The sequence below is a fragment of the Strix aluco genome, chromosome Z (assembly GCF_031877795.1).
Source record: "Strix aluco isolate bStrAlu1 chromosome Z, bStrAlu1.hap1, whole genome shotgun sequence".
Classification (NCBI taxonomy): Eukaryota; Metazoa; Chordata; class Aves; order Strigiformes; family Strigidae; genus Strix; species Strix aluco.
In genome coordinates this window covers 10,279,965-10,297,522 of record NC_133971.1, presented here as the reverse complement: position 1 = coordinate 10,297,522, position 17,558 = coordinate 10,279,965, and the positions used below count along the sequence as shown (strand labels likewise).

The 17,558-nt window shown below is 40.7% G+C and overlaps 1 protein-coding gene across 2 annotated transcripts in view; it reads right to left on the bottom strand.

The window, feature by feature from the left end:
• RAB3C (RAB3C, member RAS oncogene family) overlaps positions 1–11,421 on the bottom strand; it is a 137,781-nt gene extending 126,360 nt beyond the window's left edge. Inside the window, exons 1-3 of one of the 2 annotated variants that reach the window (XM_074812778.1) lie at positions 11,320–11,413; positions 9,064–9,225; positions 1,644–1,871 (exon numbers count right to left, since the gene is read on the bottom strand). In XM_074812778.1, coding sequence (XP_074668879.1) covers positions 1,644–1,871; positions 9,064–9,102 — 267 coding nt within the window. In that variant the 5' untranslated portion in view covers positions 9,103–9,225; positions 11,320–11,413. Of the gene's footprint in view, positions 1–1,643; positions 1,872–9,063; positions 9,226–11,319 lie in introns of both variants that reach the window. The other variant, XM_074812780.1, reaches the window with a different exon arrangement.
• Positions 11,422–17,558: the final 6,137 nt, after the last annotated feature.

Genomic DNA, 17,558 nt, shown 5'->3' with positions numbered 1-17,558 from the left:
GCTAGAACTGAAAGATTCTTCCAGCTGGCGAGACTACAGCTGCTACATCCTCTCTATGCCATGGAGAGCCCTGAACACATTTAGATTAATGGGCTGCTTTGAGCCAAGCACATATTTGTAGTCTGCTGTGGAGAGGCATTATGAGAAATATACTGGTGTCAAACTAATCATATTAATACAACATTGTAAACTAATGTTGCTGCTTTTGCAGGAGACATGAACAATAAATTCTATTGTAGAGGATACTTGGTGATTAAAAGAAGAACTGTGTAAAGACTATAATGTGAACACAATTTTATTGCTCCATTATAAAAAAATAATAAGGTAATGTCAATGTGAATTACCATGTGATCTCCAACATTAAAGCACTACAACGAAACTAGCAAGTTAGTGCAGTGAAAGCGTGCACATGACGTACAGTTACCTAGTATGTAGCACTGTTATAATAGCAAGAATCTAAGCTTAAAAAAGTAGAGAAGTTGAGAGGCAAAGAGTCTGTGTTCCAGATCCTAGAGGGCACATAATAACAAATTATTTGAGATACCAAGGTTTGAAGCCTAACTAAAAAGACATGAATGAGAAACAGGCTAGGAAACTCTGGGAACTTCACCTTTGTGAAATATTAAAACTATATTCAATTTATCTGCTGTTCAAAACATGTTAGATGAACTGGTCATATTTGATCTGAGGTTTCCTGAGATTTAATGGCTGTCCATCATTAAATAAATTTCTTAATTATTTGTATTCATGCACAAAAAAATAACATCTTGGTTAATAAAGCTGTTATGAATATCTCACAAAGGAAACATTGCTCAAAAACTTTCAAGCACCCACGGAAGATGCAAAGACCTGAAGCTTTAACTCCAGGTCCCACATTGTTAAATTTTCTGCTATCCTCATCTCTCCTTTAAGTGAGTATCACCCTATCACCCAAGAATTATGAGATGTGAGCACCAGCTCCTGAATAAGTAAGTTTTGGCTATACTTTCTTTCTGAGGAAAGTTTGCAGAAAAGAACACCTATTCCCTAGCATCATACTCTCCTACATTTGGCATCTTTCTACTATCTCTAAGATATAGGCAAGGACAAGGGTTTTTATACACTTCGGCAACACAGCTGTTACACTCTCCATTTCCCCATGTTTTCTTTCTCAGCAGAAGAAGGAAGACATTTCAGGTGATCAGGATGACAAACATAACTAACGGAGCAAAAAATTATGCCTTCTGTTATGTACCCAGTATTATAGCTCCTACATGAATTTATAATTTTTGTGTGAAGAAACAAGATCCTAACTGATATTTCAAGGTACTTTTTAATAAAACGTATCACTTTCAATAGCCTATATGTTGCACAGTTGCTTATACTTCACTGCACAGATATCAATATGTGTCAACCTGTATCATTTCTTAATGGAAATGATTCAGAATATATACTCTGCTGTATTGCAATATCTTAAAAATACTACCTACACTCTATTATTCAAGACAGTAAAATGATGCAGGAAATAATTAACTGCTTTTTCATTACTATGCATCTATATATATATAAGTTATGACATTCAGTGCAAACCTACAGTAGCTTAAATGTTATCTAGCAAACTGCTACAGCTTGCCTAGTTCATAGAATTATTATTTTTGGCTTACCCAAATCTGTAGCTTAATTCTTTTTTCATTTTTGAAAACTGTTTTTACTTTGAAATCGATCCCAACTGTGCTTACAAATGCAGATGTAAAGGAATCATCAGCATATCGGAACAAAAAGGAGGTTTTCCCAACACTGCTGTTGCCGATAATGAGGAGTTTGAACATGTAATCAAAGTTCTGGTCAGATGTATCTTTCTGGCCATATCTGGAATCTTGAGCAGATGCCATCTGTAATTCAAAATAAAAAGAAATAGTTTATTGTCTCTTGTATCACATAAAACGGGAAACATTTAGATTTTTGTTGGAGTTTTTGATACCAGGTGTCAATGAACTCAGTAAGAAGTTCACAGAGATTTAATTCTTTTTTATGATTCTTGTATCCATGGTAATAGTTCAAGTTGAAAAAGAGGATGTAAACATCACTAGTGACTGGTACAAAAAAAAAATATAAAAATCCAGGACAGATCTTGAGTATATCATTAAAAAGATCGACCTTCAGAAAATGCTATGAATGAAATAGATGGTGAAAATATAGCAAAGATGCTTCACTTGTACAGGAAGAAAATAAGACATCAATGCCGTGTTATGACATAGGAGGTATATTTTTAAGAAAAAGCTTAATATGTTTTACATCTGATAAAATTCTTGAACTATTTATTTTACTATAAATATGTTGTTGTCTTTTATAATGACTATAACCTTATTCAGAGCATTTTGTCTTTACCAGCTTTCAGTTATTGTATCATTAAATAGTGAGTTGGGTATATACCTCTGAAATAGTCTTGATTTTTGCTAGTGCTAGTCTATTCTATAGTTCTGGAATTTGCAGTGTTAATGCAACAACATCCTAAGTGGCAGTTGTCAATCTTTTAAAATTTGTGTCCTTAACATACAGATTCTAATCCATACAAAAATCCTAAATAATCATGGATTACTGAATACTGCTAAATAGCAAGCTTATTTTGCTCTAAGATCATGGGTTCCATTTATAAAAAGTACACTTTTGGCTTTCAGAGAGTTGCAGAGATTAACTTGAAAACCTGACCAAAATTCTACATGGGATGCTCAGAAAACAGATGGCAAAAATAAAGAACTTAGAACTAGGTAGTGTTTCACCTCTCATGCTTTTGTAGAAAAAAATCTCAAGTATTTTGAGAGCCTGGCAGGATTTTAAATTCTCAGAGTTTGGCAATACTAGGGGTAACACTTTTGCACACTGATTTCAGACAGAAAGACAGACATCATATCCTAACATAAAGGTTTATGGAAAAGCAGCTCACGTCAAAGCTTTCTAAGTTAGACACCTCAGAGTGCAGTTGGGCAATCAGAGAGGACAGCTGGAACCAGGGTGAGGGCTGTACACTAACCCACCTTCTCAGCTGAACTTCAATTACTGTATATATTTTCTGAGTTAATTCTGCTGTCTCATAGTACAAATAACAGTATGACAGCCTCTTAGGGCTACTGAAGAAGCATTTAGAAGTGGGGACAAAAAGTCCTGAAGGAGACAACAGAAGTAGCAAGCTTTTGAGAGGAAACTCAGTGTAACATTTATATTTACTAAATAATGCAGTAAGGAGTGTTTGATTTCAGAATTACCCTTTTATTTGGTAGTGACTAAAGTTCTTGATTAAATGTACTCTTGGGTACTATGTGCTTGCACCTTAAGTGTTTAATATTTATTCACTTCTTTCACAGATGTGCAACAAAGAAGTTTTAGAACAAAACCCAAAGTACTACCAAGCATCCACATCATTAATCTTCCACCTTTCTGATTTCCATAGCAAAAGACAGAAACAAATCCTGTCCACTATTCTCCCTTATTATAAAACTATTTTGCTTAGAACATGAGAAAAATCAAATGCTGTTTATACCAGTCTAATCACAACTGCCTATAAAGTAGTAAAGAGTATGCTGATGTTGTGTACAGTTTGCAGCAAAAAGTCAATAAAGTCCAGCAGACAGAAGACTGTGCAGTGTCTGGGGATGCCTGTATACTTTCTCCAGCAGCCTGTTCTGCTGCCCTTCTGGCTCCTCTCTGTAATGCAGCAGCTGAAACCAGTAGTTGCCACTTCTAGCAAGAAGAATAATCACTTTGTTTCTTGATTTTATCTCTTAGGAAGCCTTCCATGTAGCTTCTTCAACTCACTTATGGTTTTACAAAAAGGGGGTTTAGTGTTCATTTAATTTGCTGCCCTGAGTCCTACATGCCTTACAATTCATCCTCATGTACTTTAATGCCTAACACTTCAGAAACAGTATGATTCAGTGAGCAGAGGAATCAGGAGACCTAGATTCTAATAATAGTCTTGCTAAATCTTGTACATTATGTAGCCTTCAGAGTAAGAACATGTTTCCTGTGAATGGTTTTAAACACAGACATTCCCCACAAAGAAATTTCAGTGCTCCTCTAAATTATGTTTATGTGTGTTACCCATGCAATAGTTTCCTTAAAAGTTCTTTAAAAATAAAGAAAAAATAAACGCCAACACCTTCACTGTGCCTTGAACCTGTGGGTTCATTACTTGCAGTACCATAGGTAGAATTATGGGCACGTTGAATACAGAATTGCAGCCATCTTTTATTTCACGGGTAGAAGTATGTCTGCCTATTACAGGATGCAGAATGCAAAGGAAAGGCCTGGGAAAGACTAATTTCTCCACCTCCCACCTGGGGAATCATGAGATGATTAGTGAGGTATTGATAATTCAAACTGTTTGGAGACACTAACTTCAGCCTGGAAAGCCAGTCTCCCTACACTACCTATAGTGATCCTTCCTCATGTCCAAAACCCAAATGAGTTTTAGAAAACTGCTAGTGCCTGCACTAGTCTGCACACAAATCAAACTCAGTATGGGTGCTAAAACTTTGCCATTACTTCCCAAACTCAGTCATTCTGTAGTAAGCACAAAGACAGATTCTTCAGAGTGCAATTCACATCCCCATTTTTCTGGTGACTGTAAGGGAGACCTAGATGCTTGGTCCTCTTGAACTTTGTCAATATGCCTGCAGTGCTTCTCTTTCTTAAATGTAAGCTGCTGACTTCAAGTAAGTATGGGATGTACTGTAGCCCACTTCCCGATGCATTACTATGGCAGTTCAGTCCTAACAGGACTTGTCCCTATTATGGAGGCATTTGGCAAAGAAATGTGAAGAAACTAGTGCTGGTGTTATGTTCGTCCTTTGAAAATGATGCTGGAAGTAATCACCCAGAAGGTTCAGACCTGTAATTAAGTACTACATACATGGATGAGAACTAAATAAAGACGTCAATCTTGCTAATGCTACAATATATTGTTTCCAAGAAAGAAAAACTCTTACATTTATTTTGACAAAGTTCTCTGCTCAAATAATTAAATGAATATATTAAACAAGCATCTCTTTCAGCAAAACACACTGTTTTCTCTTCAGTAAAATTTTGTCCTTATTTAGTAAAATTGAAGACAGAATGCACAAGGCTATTTTCACGGGCATATTGCACACTTGCTTTTTTGTAGAATGAGTCCCTGTTCAGATCCCTACACCCATCAGGATGTTAGCACCAGAGGGAGTCTCAGAACACCTCCTAGAGGACTCAGGACAGACTTGAGAGTCCACTGTGAAATCTAAGCTCAAGACAAAGATCAGAAGACCTAAGGTCAGGAGGTCTCACATGTCTGCTCCCTATGAAAACAGGGAGAAGGTATGTCCCCAGCTTGAATACGGTCCAAGGACAAAAAAGAATGGCTTTGTATGCTTCCCTGCTTACAGCACATCCTTAGACTTCCTAAATGTGGCAAGTTTAATCATTAAGCAGAGTCTTCTATATCAGATCCAGGCACTTTTCAAGTCTCATGTTCAGCCGTTTCCTTGATCCCAAAAGAACAGATTAAAACAGGGCAGGATTGAGAACAAATGTCTGAAGAAGTATCTGTTTACCTGACACCTTCATGACAATAACAAAACATTTGTCTGTGTTACTCTTTGCGGCCTTAGAGGACCACATTCTTTGACAGAATTAATTTGAACAGCTTTCTCACTTAAGCAGAGCAGTGTGACATGACCTCCTTGGCCTGCACATCACTTATATATGCACTCAACATATGTATGCACCCCACTCTGGATGCCTAATGCAGGATGAATTGCCTCTGGAAAATATAATGCAAAAGGCAAGAAAAACTGGGATTGAAAATACTGAAATTCATTCCTTTGTGTCTTTCACAAATGCATTGTTTTCTTTTAAAAACTATAATAACAGGCATGTCTTAAAGGAAAAGATCAATAGTAACCCTAGGGAAAATACCTTGTTTCTATCTACAGTAAGGATAGAAACTGAATAGCTAATTTACAATTGTTTCAAAGAGCAACGCTCCTTTTCTATATACAGTGTAGAAATAGATACATTTCCATTGCTTTCTAAAAAGAAACTGAGTAATTATTTTAGTAAAAGGACAGAGTTCTCTGCACATGCAGCTTTTTGTGAAGCGATCTTTTTGCTTTTTGTAAAATATAATTAGTCAAACAGAGTCAATGGATATTGAAACAATGGAATACAATGGGAATATTCAACATTTGTAACTCAACAGACTGTATGTAGGATGCACCGCAAGTGAGTGCCTTTAATGTGCAAACCAAATGTCATCACTGGAATAGTAAAAATGTTACCAAGATCCTTATATATAAGAACTCTATGACAATATAACACAGTCATGAAGAATTCAATGATTTTCCAGGTAAAATACCAGACCAATAGCCTAGAGTTTGGATTTTATTCCTAACTCTTTCAGAGTTATCCTATGACTTTTGTTTTCTTTTTTTCTACACCTTGGGCAAGCTGCTTAACACCTCTTATTTTTGGTGTGCTCTCAATGAATACATCAGTATCCACAGATGCAGACCACAGCCAATTCTCACAAATCCTTATAATCTAATTTTTAACTGACCAATTAAGAAGACTTAACAAAGTTCAGTGGACAATGGACCAGCCACTTACTTGGAATTTATGGATTGCCCAGCCATCTGCAGAGCACAGCTTGTGAATCAACGTACTTGGCAGCACCAGAAGAAGCTCGTCTGCTTCAAGGTATTATGAGGTTAGATTCATCAGTATGTGTAAGCATATCATAACCCAGTTTGAAAGGTGTAGTTAGATTTATTATAAGCGGCATACTGAAATGCCAAGTTGGGGAATATCTGGAAGATACAGAGAGGTGAGAGTCTAAAACATTTTAAAGAAGCTCCACCTGCTTCATATCTGCAGAAGTAGCATGAACGTGGCCACAGTACTGGCAGCTGCCCAGGACAGCAGAATGCAAGGTGCAGTAAAGAAAGGTTCTGGCAAGGCTTTAACACATGGATTCTGGTAAAATCTACTTGTGGTGAGCCAGGGCATTATCCCACATTTGTCCTTCTATAACCTAAGTTTACTTTCTCCATGAGAAGGGTAGCTTAAGAAACATATTTCCAATTACCACTCTAGGTAGTACAGCAAAATCCCCTTCTCCAAACAGTGACAAAACTAGAGAAAAAGCCCCAAGTGAATTAGTCTAACACAGGATGTCAAGAAGCCACCAAAATAGGACAGCTCTGAAAAGAAAAAATACAAGCTGTGTCAGACCAGGTACTCCAGTAGAAATAAACCTGGAGTTACTGGGGGGTAGGAAAGAGCATGAAGATGAGATGGTTACAGCCCTCTGCCATTTACCCTATTTGGTGAAGCTCTCAGGGTCAAGAGACTAACAAAGATTGTGCAGCTTTTCAATTGCCAGAACAGCTGCATCAGGCCAAGAGATAAAGTAAAATACTAATGCCACTATCTAAGGCATTGCTGAGGTGCCATTAGTAACAGTTCTGGTCAAGCGTGTCTATGAAAACTGAGTTCAAACTGGAAAGTACAGAAAGAGATTACTAGGAAGATCAGAAGAATGAAGAGCTTTTCTTATGAGAGAAATCTAAAAAAAAAAAAAAAAATCAAAACCCCCCAAAAAAAAAAACAAAAGCAAAACATGAGCTTGTTTCTCTAGATAGTAGTCTGAAGTGAACATTAGGGAATGAGATTTATTTAGACTGATGTATACTGGAGCAGACACTGGACATTAGGAGGTGAGTATAAACTAGCCCTGAGTGCCTCTGAGTTGGAGATTAGAAAGTATCTAACCAGCAAGGGAACAAGCTTCCACAGTACACTTCCAAAAAGGGGTAGTGACAGAAAGAGGACTACTGACTCCAAATGCAGCTTGATCAGTTAACAAAAAGGTGTATATAACTTGCTCTGTGGACTCAGTGGCTTGGCAGGCTCTTCTACTTCAGTGCTTCTAATTTGAACCGAGACTGGCCTACCTGATAATTTTGCTGAGTGATAGGAGATAAGCTGCCATGGTAACTCCTGTGTCTAATAGCTTTGGTTTGGCTTTTTTCATAATAATTTTATAATAACCTCTTAAATATCTGGAAGCAGCCTTTTTGCTTGCTATTGCCCTTCTTCGTTGTGTTTGGATCTGTCTATTATAAACCCATTTTGCTTGGGCATAACCACTGCCAGTGACACCAGGATATGAAAAGCTAAGAAGTAAATGTTTGCATTTATTTTCTTGGCAAAGCAGATTATTTACAGATTATTTCCCACTTCCTAGTTTTCCCTCATCTCTATGGCCTCAGTCACCTTTGAAATTATCTGATGCCCTTGCAAGTGAAAGAGAGGGTCCCTAGAGATCTAGCATTTTCTAGTGGCAAACTGCCACCATTAATGCCCATATGCTCTGATAAACACTTAGAACAGGTTATCCAAAGTACAGTCCTGATTTTTTATTTGGGCAAAGCGCAGGTATGTGGAAAATCTGCATGCTACAATCAGACAAGGAGTAAAACTTGAAGTGAGTGAATCAGTGTATGAATCACTGAGAATTTCCCATTGAATTGTCACTTTTGAAAGTACCATGAAAGCCTTAAGGGAAACTCCTGAGAGATACACAGACATTTCAACTAATTCAGACGAATTCTTAAAAGAACATGTAGAAACCATACAGACTTCTATGTTAACCAGAAAAGAGAGTTCATTGCTTTTGACTTCTAAACCAAAGTCCTCTCCATGGCCATAAGGACTACTAAGACTTATACCTGTTCTTTGCAAACATGGCTAGAAAAATGAAAAGTAGTCACAAACTCTGACTCAGATTCAATTATATCCAGCAGATGACAATAGCAAACTTTTACACTAGGCAACTTCTTCTCTGGAAGGACTGTTTGGGCTGCCTTTCTGGTAATTGTCAGCCCTTCTTGTCTACAGAGAAATGGCATGAGCCTGAGACTGAAACAAAGAACTCAAACACAGAAACACAGTGCCACTGCACAGGCCCTTTTTCCCAGCCTGATAAAATATTTTAACTTTTTAGTTTTCTTTTTAATTATTGTTTGATGGAAATGGAAAAAAAAAAATGCTTACACTGTCCTCTGAGTTGTTATTGTCATGATCAAAAGACATACGCTTGATCACACTTTCTTGCTTTTCAATTCAGAGATGGTAGCTCTGTAACAGACTGCTCCGTAAATTCGTTGTGTGCAAAGAAGCAACTACATTTCTTTCATGTAATAGGAAATCAGATAGCTAAAAGAGATAAATCAAGCAATTAGTTTGACCAGTCTAAACCACGTTTAAACAAGGACCAACAATACTTGCCTAATGTTGGAAAACAAAAGGATTCTTAAGAAGAAGAATCCACAACAGACTATTGTTTTATGGGAATCTTTAATAAGAATAATATTTGAGTATGCTGGGAATAGTGTAAGTAGAAGAAAGGAAAAAAAACATGCAGAAACAACAAGTAAAAATCAAAGCTCCTCTGCCAGACTGCATTTTCACATCTTGGAAAAATCCAAATGCTTGTAATTATAAATTTGGATGAAATATGCTTAAAAATAGACACAGTTTGACCATCTCACCAGCCTTGAAGAAGTGGAATTTGTAGGGGTTTTTATAGCTCTCTGCTGTCTCTTTTTATACTGAGGCTGTGATTTCTGCTGTCTTCAATTATATTCAACAATAATCTGTTTGTACTGATAATCATATTAAAAAACAGGAAGTTTGATATGTGTCAAGTACATATTTTTTTATATATGGACTTTCTTTTCTTTAGATTTTATTTTAATGTTGTACCCCCATTTTGTTTCCACAAGTATTTAACAACGTCAATGAATTCAACACCTGTCAAAAATGTCGAAGACCAATCTGTAGTTTTCATCCTTTACTAGTGAAATTTGCTTTTAATGAAATGCTCTCCAAAGAAATACATAATAAACACGACTTCAGTATCTCAATAAGTATGTGTAAATAAATGGCAAATACCACATAAACATTTCCAACACATGCATGTAGCATGCGGAACGAGGCTTTTTAAACAGCATACTAATTACTGCTGTTCTCCAACCATAAAACTGAATGACATTCTTACTGAAGAATGGCTTATTTCTAGTGCACCTCTTTGGTTGAACGGTTTCAGCATGTGACATCTGAGCAATTTCTCTGCAAAAGATTTATGAGATTATGAGTCTCTGTCCAAAGTCAAGCAAACCCAACTCCATACCAGCTTAAGATTTCAGACTTCTTTTTGAGCATGCATATTGAAGAGGATGCAGATTTTCCCTTCAGGCTGAAATTCTATTACTGACAGAGTAGATATCCAGCATTAAAAATATTAGCTAACAGAGCCGCAGTTCATAACTTAAATCACAGCAGACTGCAAAAGTGCTCTTTGCATCGTGTAAAATCAGCGGGATTGATTGCACCAATCCACTGGTAACATGACCAATCTTCTATTAAAAAACAGTCATGTGTTTGAATGTATAGTCTGGGGTCCCCGGAGCTCCTGCATGAGATTATAAAAGAGGTTCTAATTAATAACTAAGTACAGTTCACCAGCGTAAACTGTTTTGAACCAACAACCCAAAAACTGCTAAAAACTCAGCGTAATGTAACTTGTATCTGTACTGCATCTGTTCCTCCAGTGCTAAGGGGCATTATATTTATCTATACATAAAAACTGCTGAAAAGGGGCCACCTCTTCGCTACCCCCTGTTCTAGCCACGAGCCATCTCTCCCTGGTGCAGATGGATAAACGGTCCTTGAATAAACAGGTGGAGATAAAGTGGCAACTTCCTCTGCAACCGGGTAGGACCTCATTACATCACATCACCTAACCACTTACATCCACTCACTCCCAGGGGAGCTGCGACCAACGCTCAAAGGGCAGTATCTGTAAGAGGCCGTTCGGTTTGCCCAAATGCCACCCGAAACCCACCCGCGGCCACGGCGGCGGGGTGGCGGCCACCGCAGGGCCGTGCCGCCCAGCCTCCTGCCCCGGCTGCCCCCCGGCCCGGGGAGCCGCGCCGCGCGGGGGACGGGCCGGCCCCACCGCACCCGCGCTCCGCGACGGGCCGCGGTCGCCCCCCGCCTGCCGAGACCGCCCGCCGGGGACCCCTCTCACAGAGTCACGACACTCCCCCGGGCCCCATCGAAGTCACGCCCGGCCCCCTCACGCAAGGGGCGCCCTCACCCCCTTCCTCCTCACACACCCCGGCCGTCAGCGGCAGAGCCCGGCCCGGCGGCCCCGCCACGCCGCTGCACGCCCCGTCCCGCGGGCGCTCGCCCGCGCCGCGCCGGCCGCCCCCTCGCCGCTGGCTCGGCTCCGGCCCGGGGACCGACCTGCACGGGCGCTTCGTGCCTCATCGCCGGGCGCGGCCCGCCGCTCGCTCCGCTGCCGCTCGCTCGCCAACGCCAACCGCCGCCGCCGCCCGCCCGGGCTCTGCCGACAAACCCGCGTCGCGATCAGCACCGGAGCTGTCCCCGCTCCGCCCCCAGCACCGCCCCGCCCTCTCGCGCACCCCCGGGAGCTGTAGTCCGCCTGCCCCGCTCCCCCGCGCCCGCCGCCGCCCGGGCGGGGAGGAAGGACTTCAGCTCCCGGGGTGCTCTGCGCCCGCCCGCCGGCCGGCCGCCGCCGTGGAGGACGGCGCGGGGGGCGGCGGCGGGGCGAGCGCGGCGGCGGGGCGAGCGCGGCGCTTTGAGAACTTGTCTCGGGGCGGCGGGGCTGGGGAAGGGCTGCGGCTGGGCAGCACGGGCCGCCCTGGCGTGGTTTGCCCGCCCTGAGGCGGAAAGCAGGGATGGAGCGAGCGGAGCCGGGCGCCTCACCGGCCCGGCCCGAGTGCCGGCAGCCGCGGAGGAGCGGCGCCGGCCCGGGGGAGCGAGAGCGTTGGCGGGCACGGCAGGCGGCGGCTCTGGCGCGGGCTGCGGGGAGTCGCTCGGTGGAGCGGGGCGGACACCGCTCCCTGCGCCCGGGCACTGCACGTCCCCTTTATCTCCGCGCCCGCAGCCGGGCTGGTCCCGCTCCGCCCGGCCGGCAGGGGGCGCCGCACCACCGGCCCCGCTCCGCGGCGGCCCGGACCCCGGAGCCGAGCGGCCCCGCCGCAAAGCGCCCGGCGGGCCGCGGGCACCCGAGGGGAGAGTGTGAGGCGGCCGTGGGTCTGCACCCCGGGGGTGCCCGCAGAGCCCACCACGCCCTCTCCCGCCTCCCTCCTCGTTCCCCGCTGTGGGGCTGAGCGAGGCCGAGCACCCTTCGCCATGGCGACTGCTGGTTAACGTCCTTGCTGTTGTATCCTAACAGTTCCTACCCGCGCCGTGACTTCTCCTCCTCTTCATATCGCATTGTTCCTGCTTTCTCTCCTCACGTGGATTTTCTCCAGCCTTTGACAAACAGCAGCAGGCAGGTGTCAGGCCGTGCTGCTGCATAATGGCGGCAGCCCTGCGTGGACATGGCGTCCGTCTTCCGCGTGGTGGCATGTGCTTTGATGGCGGTATCAAGGTCATCATGAGGAACGACAGTAAAACACCAAAAGAGCTCCACACCTTCTGCATATGTCCCCAATGCTGCTTTTTATTGTCCAAGAAGATGTTTTGAAGGTCTTGGGACTTTTTCCATAATCCCATCCTCTAATGCAGATTCAAAACTGATCTTGGGCCCAGATAGACAGGTCTGTAGAGGACAGGAAAATGTATAAACATTGTTGTATTCAGATTTAAGATTTGACGTGTTCTCCTCTACCGAAAGGGTGAAGGTGAACCATGGGTGTGAGCAGTGAAGGCAACTCTGGGGATGTTTGCCCGAGGTTTGAGAGCTGGGTGTTGTCCGGACAGAGAGGGAAGGGCAGGAGAAGGTAGCTGCAGTGGCTGAGGCAGCATGGAAACAGCAGTCTGCCCTGTGGACTACCCACTTCTATATATGTGGCATGTTGCGTAAAGTAAATCACCTATAGGAGCTATGACTTAGGCAAATTGTATAATAGAGACATGAATATAGATTAAAGTGTCTGTCAGAAGTCATTTCATTCTACTTCTGCAGGTTTTTAATTTCATTTACAGCTATTTAAACCCACCTCAGTATAACATGAAAATAGGAATTTTTTGTGACAAGTGGATGTCACGGCTTAAACCAGGACGCTGGAGTTTTTTTCAAAGACGTGGTGTATGCCATCATGCATTTTTGCAGCTGATTATTTCCTGCATGAAACACTGCATGTTGCTCTTTCTGCCATTTTAGACCATGTGTATGTGTGCATGCATACATGAGCATGCTAAGGGTTGATTTTTTTTTTTTTTTCATGCGTGTGTTTTATTCTTGCTATTGATTTTAGGTGAATACATACCAAAAAATCATGAGTAATAACCCATTTCCCTCTGAAAACAGGGCACATTATATTTGTTATCAATTGCAATTAGGGAAAAACAGAGACATTCCTCCTCATATTAAAGCATTGTTTTATGGAGTTTTGGTTTTAAGAAAGTATTATTACACAATCATGAATATATTAAACTATAGCTTTCCATAAAGCAGTTCACGCTTTGGAATGTCATTTTAAATCTTAGCTGAATAGATATTTGAAACAGTAGATTAAAGTATTCAGAGAAGCTTTTGGTTATAGAATTTAGAAAGTAGATACTCTGGATTTATTATTTTATTAAACTTTTTCAGTAGATTTACTGCAGATACTGTATTAGAAATGACAAGACTTAAGTGATGCTGGGTTCCCAAATTTACCCCAAGACAAAGATCCTCCACATCTTTTTATTACATTGGCATTTATCTTAGCATTGAAGTCTCTAAGCAATCTCTCACCTAAAACCTCTGTACGGGGAAACTATCAATAGAACATAAAGCATGATTACTTTTTAGATTGTCACAACTCCTTCTTTAAAGAATGGGATCATATTTTTTTTGTTTTTACTAAAAATGTTAAACAGCACCTCTGCATAAACAATAATTTTCTGTTCCATTGTTTAATTTTTAAAAGGCATAAAAATGCAAGAAGTAACACTGAAATTTTGCTTTGTGTGTTGTTTAAAGACACAGTACTGGGGTTTTTTTAATTACTCAGGTTTTGTTTATTATTTGTCTTCTGGCAGTAACTTTGTCCTTTTCTTTCTATCTTCTTCAGGGGCTTTTGAAGATGGTATAGGAAAGAAATGGACCAGAATTAAATAGTATAATGTTAGGCCACAACTAAAGTTTTGTACCTCAAGCATCTTAGTCCAGTGGCATGCTGAGACAGTACTCCTGAATACTCTTGTCCACAGAACTAAATTTTTGTGGGGCAGGAATTTCTGTTGATTAGTAAACACTGGGTTACAATATGTTAACATTTTTGGAACATGGTGTACTTGAAGCTCTCTTTTGTACATAATTAGTATGAACTAGCTAACATACTCAGCTGCTAACATACAAGGGACCCAGTTTAGTAAAATACCTAGTTCTTTAACCAGGAACAGTGGAACCGCTGCAGAAGTAGACATGAACATCAGTGCAGGTTTTCAGTTATACTAATTATACTACCTCCTTTTTTTAGTTATATTGATTATACTACTTCCTTTTCATTTGCTAACACAGGAGTGATTTTTCTTTTTGTGCCAAATGATGGATCATGGAATGCACAGAACAAGCTAGTTATTATTTGCTAATTTGGACTAAAGAAAAAAGGAGAAATTTTAATTTTCCATGGATAGCTAGTGCAGTCAATCTGGTTTATCTAGATGTAGAACAGTGTGATTTTAGGACATTTTTCAATCTTTATAACAGTTTGGGTTTTGCCCTAAACACTAATTTTACAGTACATAGAAGATAAACAATAACTTTCAGGGCTGCATACTAAATTTAAGAAACGTACTAACAAAGGCTGATGGTTTGTATACAACAGAATTGTTTTGGATGAGTGAATTCTGGAATGATGGACACAGTAACAAAGCTGTTTCTCAGTTTTGCACTAAAGGTCTACAGAAGTGCAAATAATATAAATGCAATGGAACTTTTATTTCACAAGTTCAATATACATATTGGTAGCAAATATTTTGTGCTTTCAAAACTTGCAATATGTAAGCCATGCTATAAAACTAACAAGTAAGTAAGATTCAGATGTAGAAGAAATCTAAGTTAAGAGGGAGAATAATAAGGCAAAGAGAGTTGACTAATGATCCTTGTTCCTCTCTTGTAATTTTTAGATTGAAATACAGATCCTTTCAGTTTTTGATTCAAGAAAATAAAGGTTCTTACTAGGTACAAAATGCCAGACGTTTTGACATACCTATACATCTTGACCATGTTTTCTCTCATGTTCTCTTCTTTAATGTCAAATAGCTTTCTTTTTTACCCTGACCTTTTAGAACACAGTATTTCTTTTACTTCTGCATGCCATTTGACTTATCCTGGGATTGGGCTTTGGATGCAGAGAAAAGAAAAAAAAGAGTCACAGGTCTTTCACTAAGCAATGAAGGTTGTTCACCCTGACTCAGTCTGTCATGTTTGCAAGTCTGGCTTATGCTTGCAAAATATAAATGTTGTGGTATGCCTTCTTTAGACTTTTTTTTTTAAAAAAAAGTATGGGATCTTTATATTTGACTAGGTAAACAGGAAATGTAGAGAGCAAGAAAATGGTAATTAAAGATCTCAGGAATGTTTCTTTCCAATGACAGTTTTAAACATTATTTCATCAAGAAGGCAAGCATAAATTATCAAAATACAGTTCTGAAATTAAACCAGAAATTCTGTTGAGAGCAGATGTGGCACTGAAGCAAGACAAGATCTGTCTCAAGCACAGATCTCAGATACACACCCATTGAAAAAATCTGTGGGGACTTCTTGTTAGGCTAGAAGACAGATAAACTACATAGAATCTTGTCATGGGGTAAACCATGGAAGTTGTTATATTTGCATCAAATGAAGATGCTTCACTGCTATATAGATGCTGGGTTTTGTGACCTTGCCAGGTTCTGCAAGTGCTTAAAATCCCAACAGATGAGAGTCACACTCAGGCCTCATGACAGCATGCTGCTGATGCATGAACTGGAGTTGCCACAGTGGGGAATGAGAAAGCAGTGGCTAAAGAGCAAGTCTGATGCTCATCACATGAGACTTGACAGGTCTGCATTACAATGAAAGGCAAGTAAATGGTTCTTGTCAGTGATTTTTTTTTTCCTTTTCATTCTCAGAATATAAGATACTGTCAGTACCTTCCCTGTTAAACTTTGCAACCACTAAAACTGTAACGCAAAACTGAAATGCAGCTTTTCATTCTGTGGATAAGGGACCAGCGTAAATCACTACGTTTCTGCCGTTGATGGAAATGAGCACTGGGGTAATCTATCTTTGCACTGTTGTTGCCATGGCTACTGGGTCACAGCACCAGATATGCCATCCATTTCCTGCATCCTCATATTCTACATGCAAGGGTTTTTTTGGTGTATAGAAAAGGGAAGACTTGTGTTTTTCATTTTCTATTGCATAGCACACTGTCTTGTCTGCAGTAAGCAGGTCTGGAGATCAAACAGGCATTTCATACACCTCTCTTTGGAGGTATCTCCCTTTGCTACGTGTCCTGGGGATGAAGAAAAAAGCTTCTTACTCTTGACTCCAGTCACCACCTAATCTGAGCACTCACACTACTATGCACCTGCATGTCCAGTGACCTCTGCAGGCAAGGGACAAACTGCCACCTGGAGCTGAAGGTGGAAGTACTTTTAAGTCTTCTGGCACAATTTTTGATACAAAGTGTAACTATAAATATTTAAAATATCTGCTCAGCTGTTTCTAATGGGAAAAACAGCATGCATTAGTTTCTGTCATGCATGGAAATTCTTAAACATGGCAAACAAAATAGAGTTTTGTCAGATCCATGATATACCACATCACAATTCTGGATGGTCATTGGATGACATTGATGGCTCAGTACTGGCAACAGCTCAGATCAATCAGATGACCTAGGGAGAGGGGTTTGGGGGCTACTGGTCTGGTAGGAATTTTCACACAGTTCCTCCTGTCAAATCATTTGTGCACTGCCAAAGTAGTTGTTAGAACAGAATAGCAGCAAACTCCTTGTGATGAATTCAGCTGTATTAACTTCTGCAAAACAGCCAAGGGAAGCAGCAGCCATGAACAATGGGGTTTAGGCTCTCAGACAAAGCAGGCTGATTTTTTTTTTTCCCAAACTCTTGGCAAAAGGCTGGTTGTTAAAGAAATAATCTTGCCAATTTTATCAGATATACACACAGTCAATGAGACTTCTAAGGGTACTGCATTCATTCATTTTGTATCTGACTTGTCTGTCTTCCCTCATTTAGTTAAAAGAACTGCATGTAGTCAGATTACGTATTTTTCAGCCAAAAATCTAAAAATGAATGAGGAAATAAATATATTCACATCTTGCTGTAATATAATTTAATTTTGCTTGCTTTTTCTCATCTATTAAGCATTTCAAGATAGAAACACAGTTGCTGTTAATGATATCATGGTGATTTTATCAAGTACTTCCCATGAATACTCTGCAGCTGTGTTAGAAGAGGCTGTTGTGGCAGGAAACAACCTAATAGCTATTTTTGGGTCCCTTAACTATGCATGACTCAGG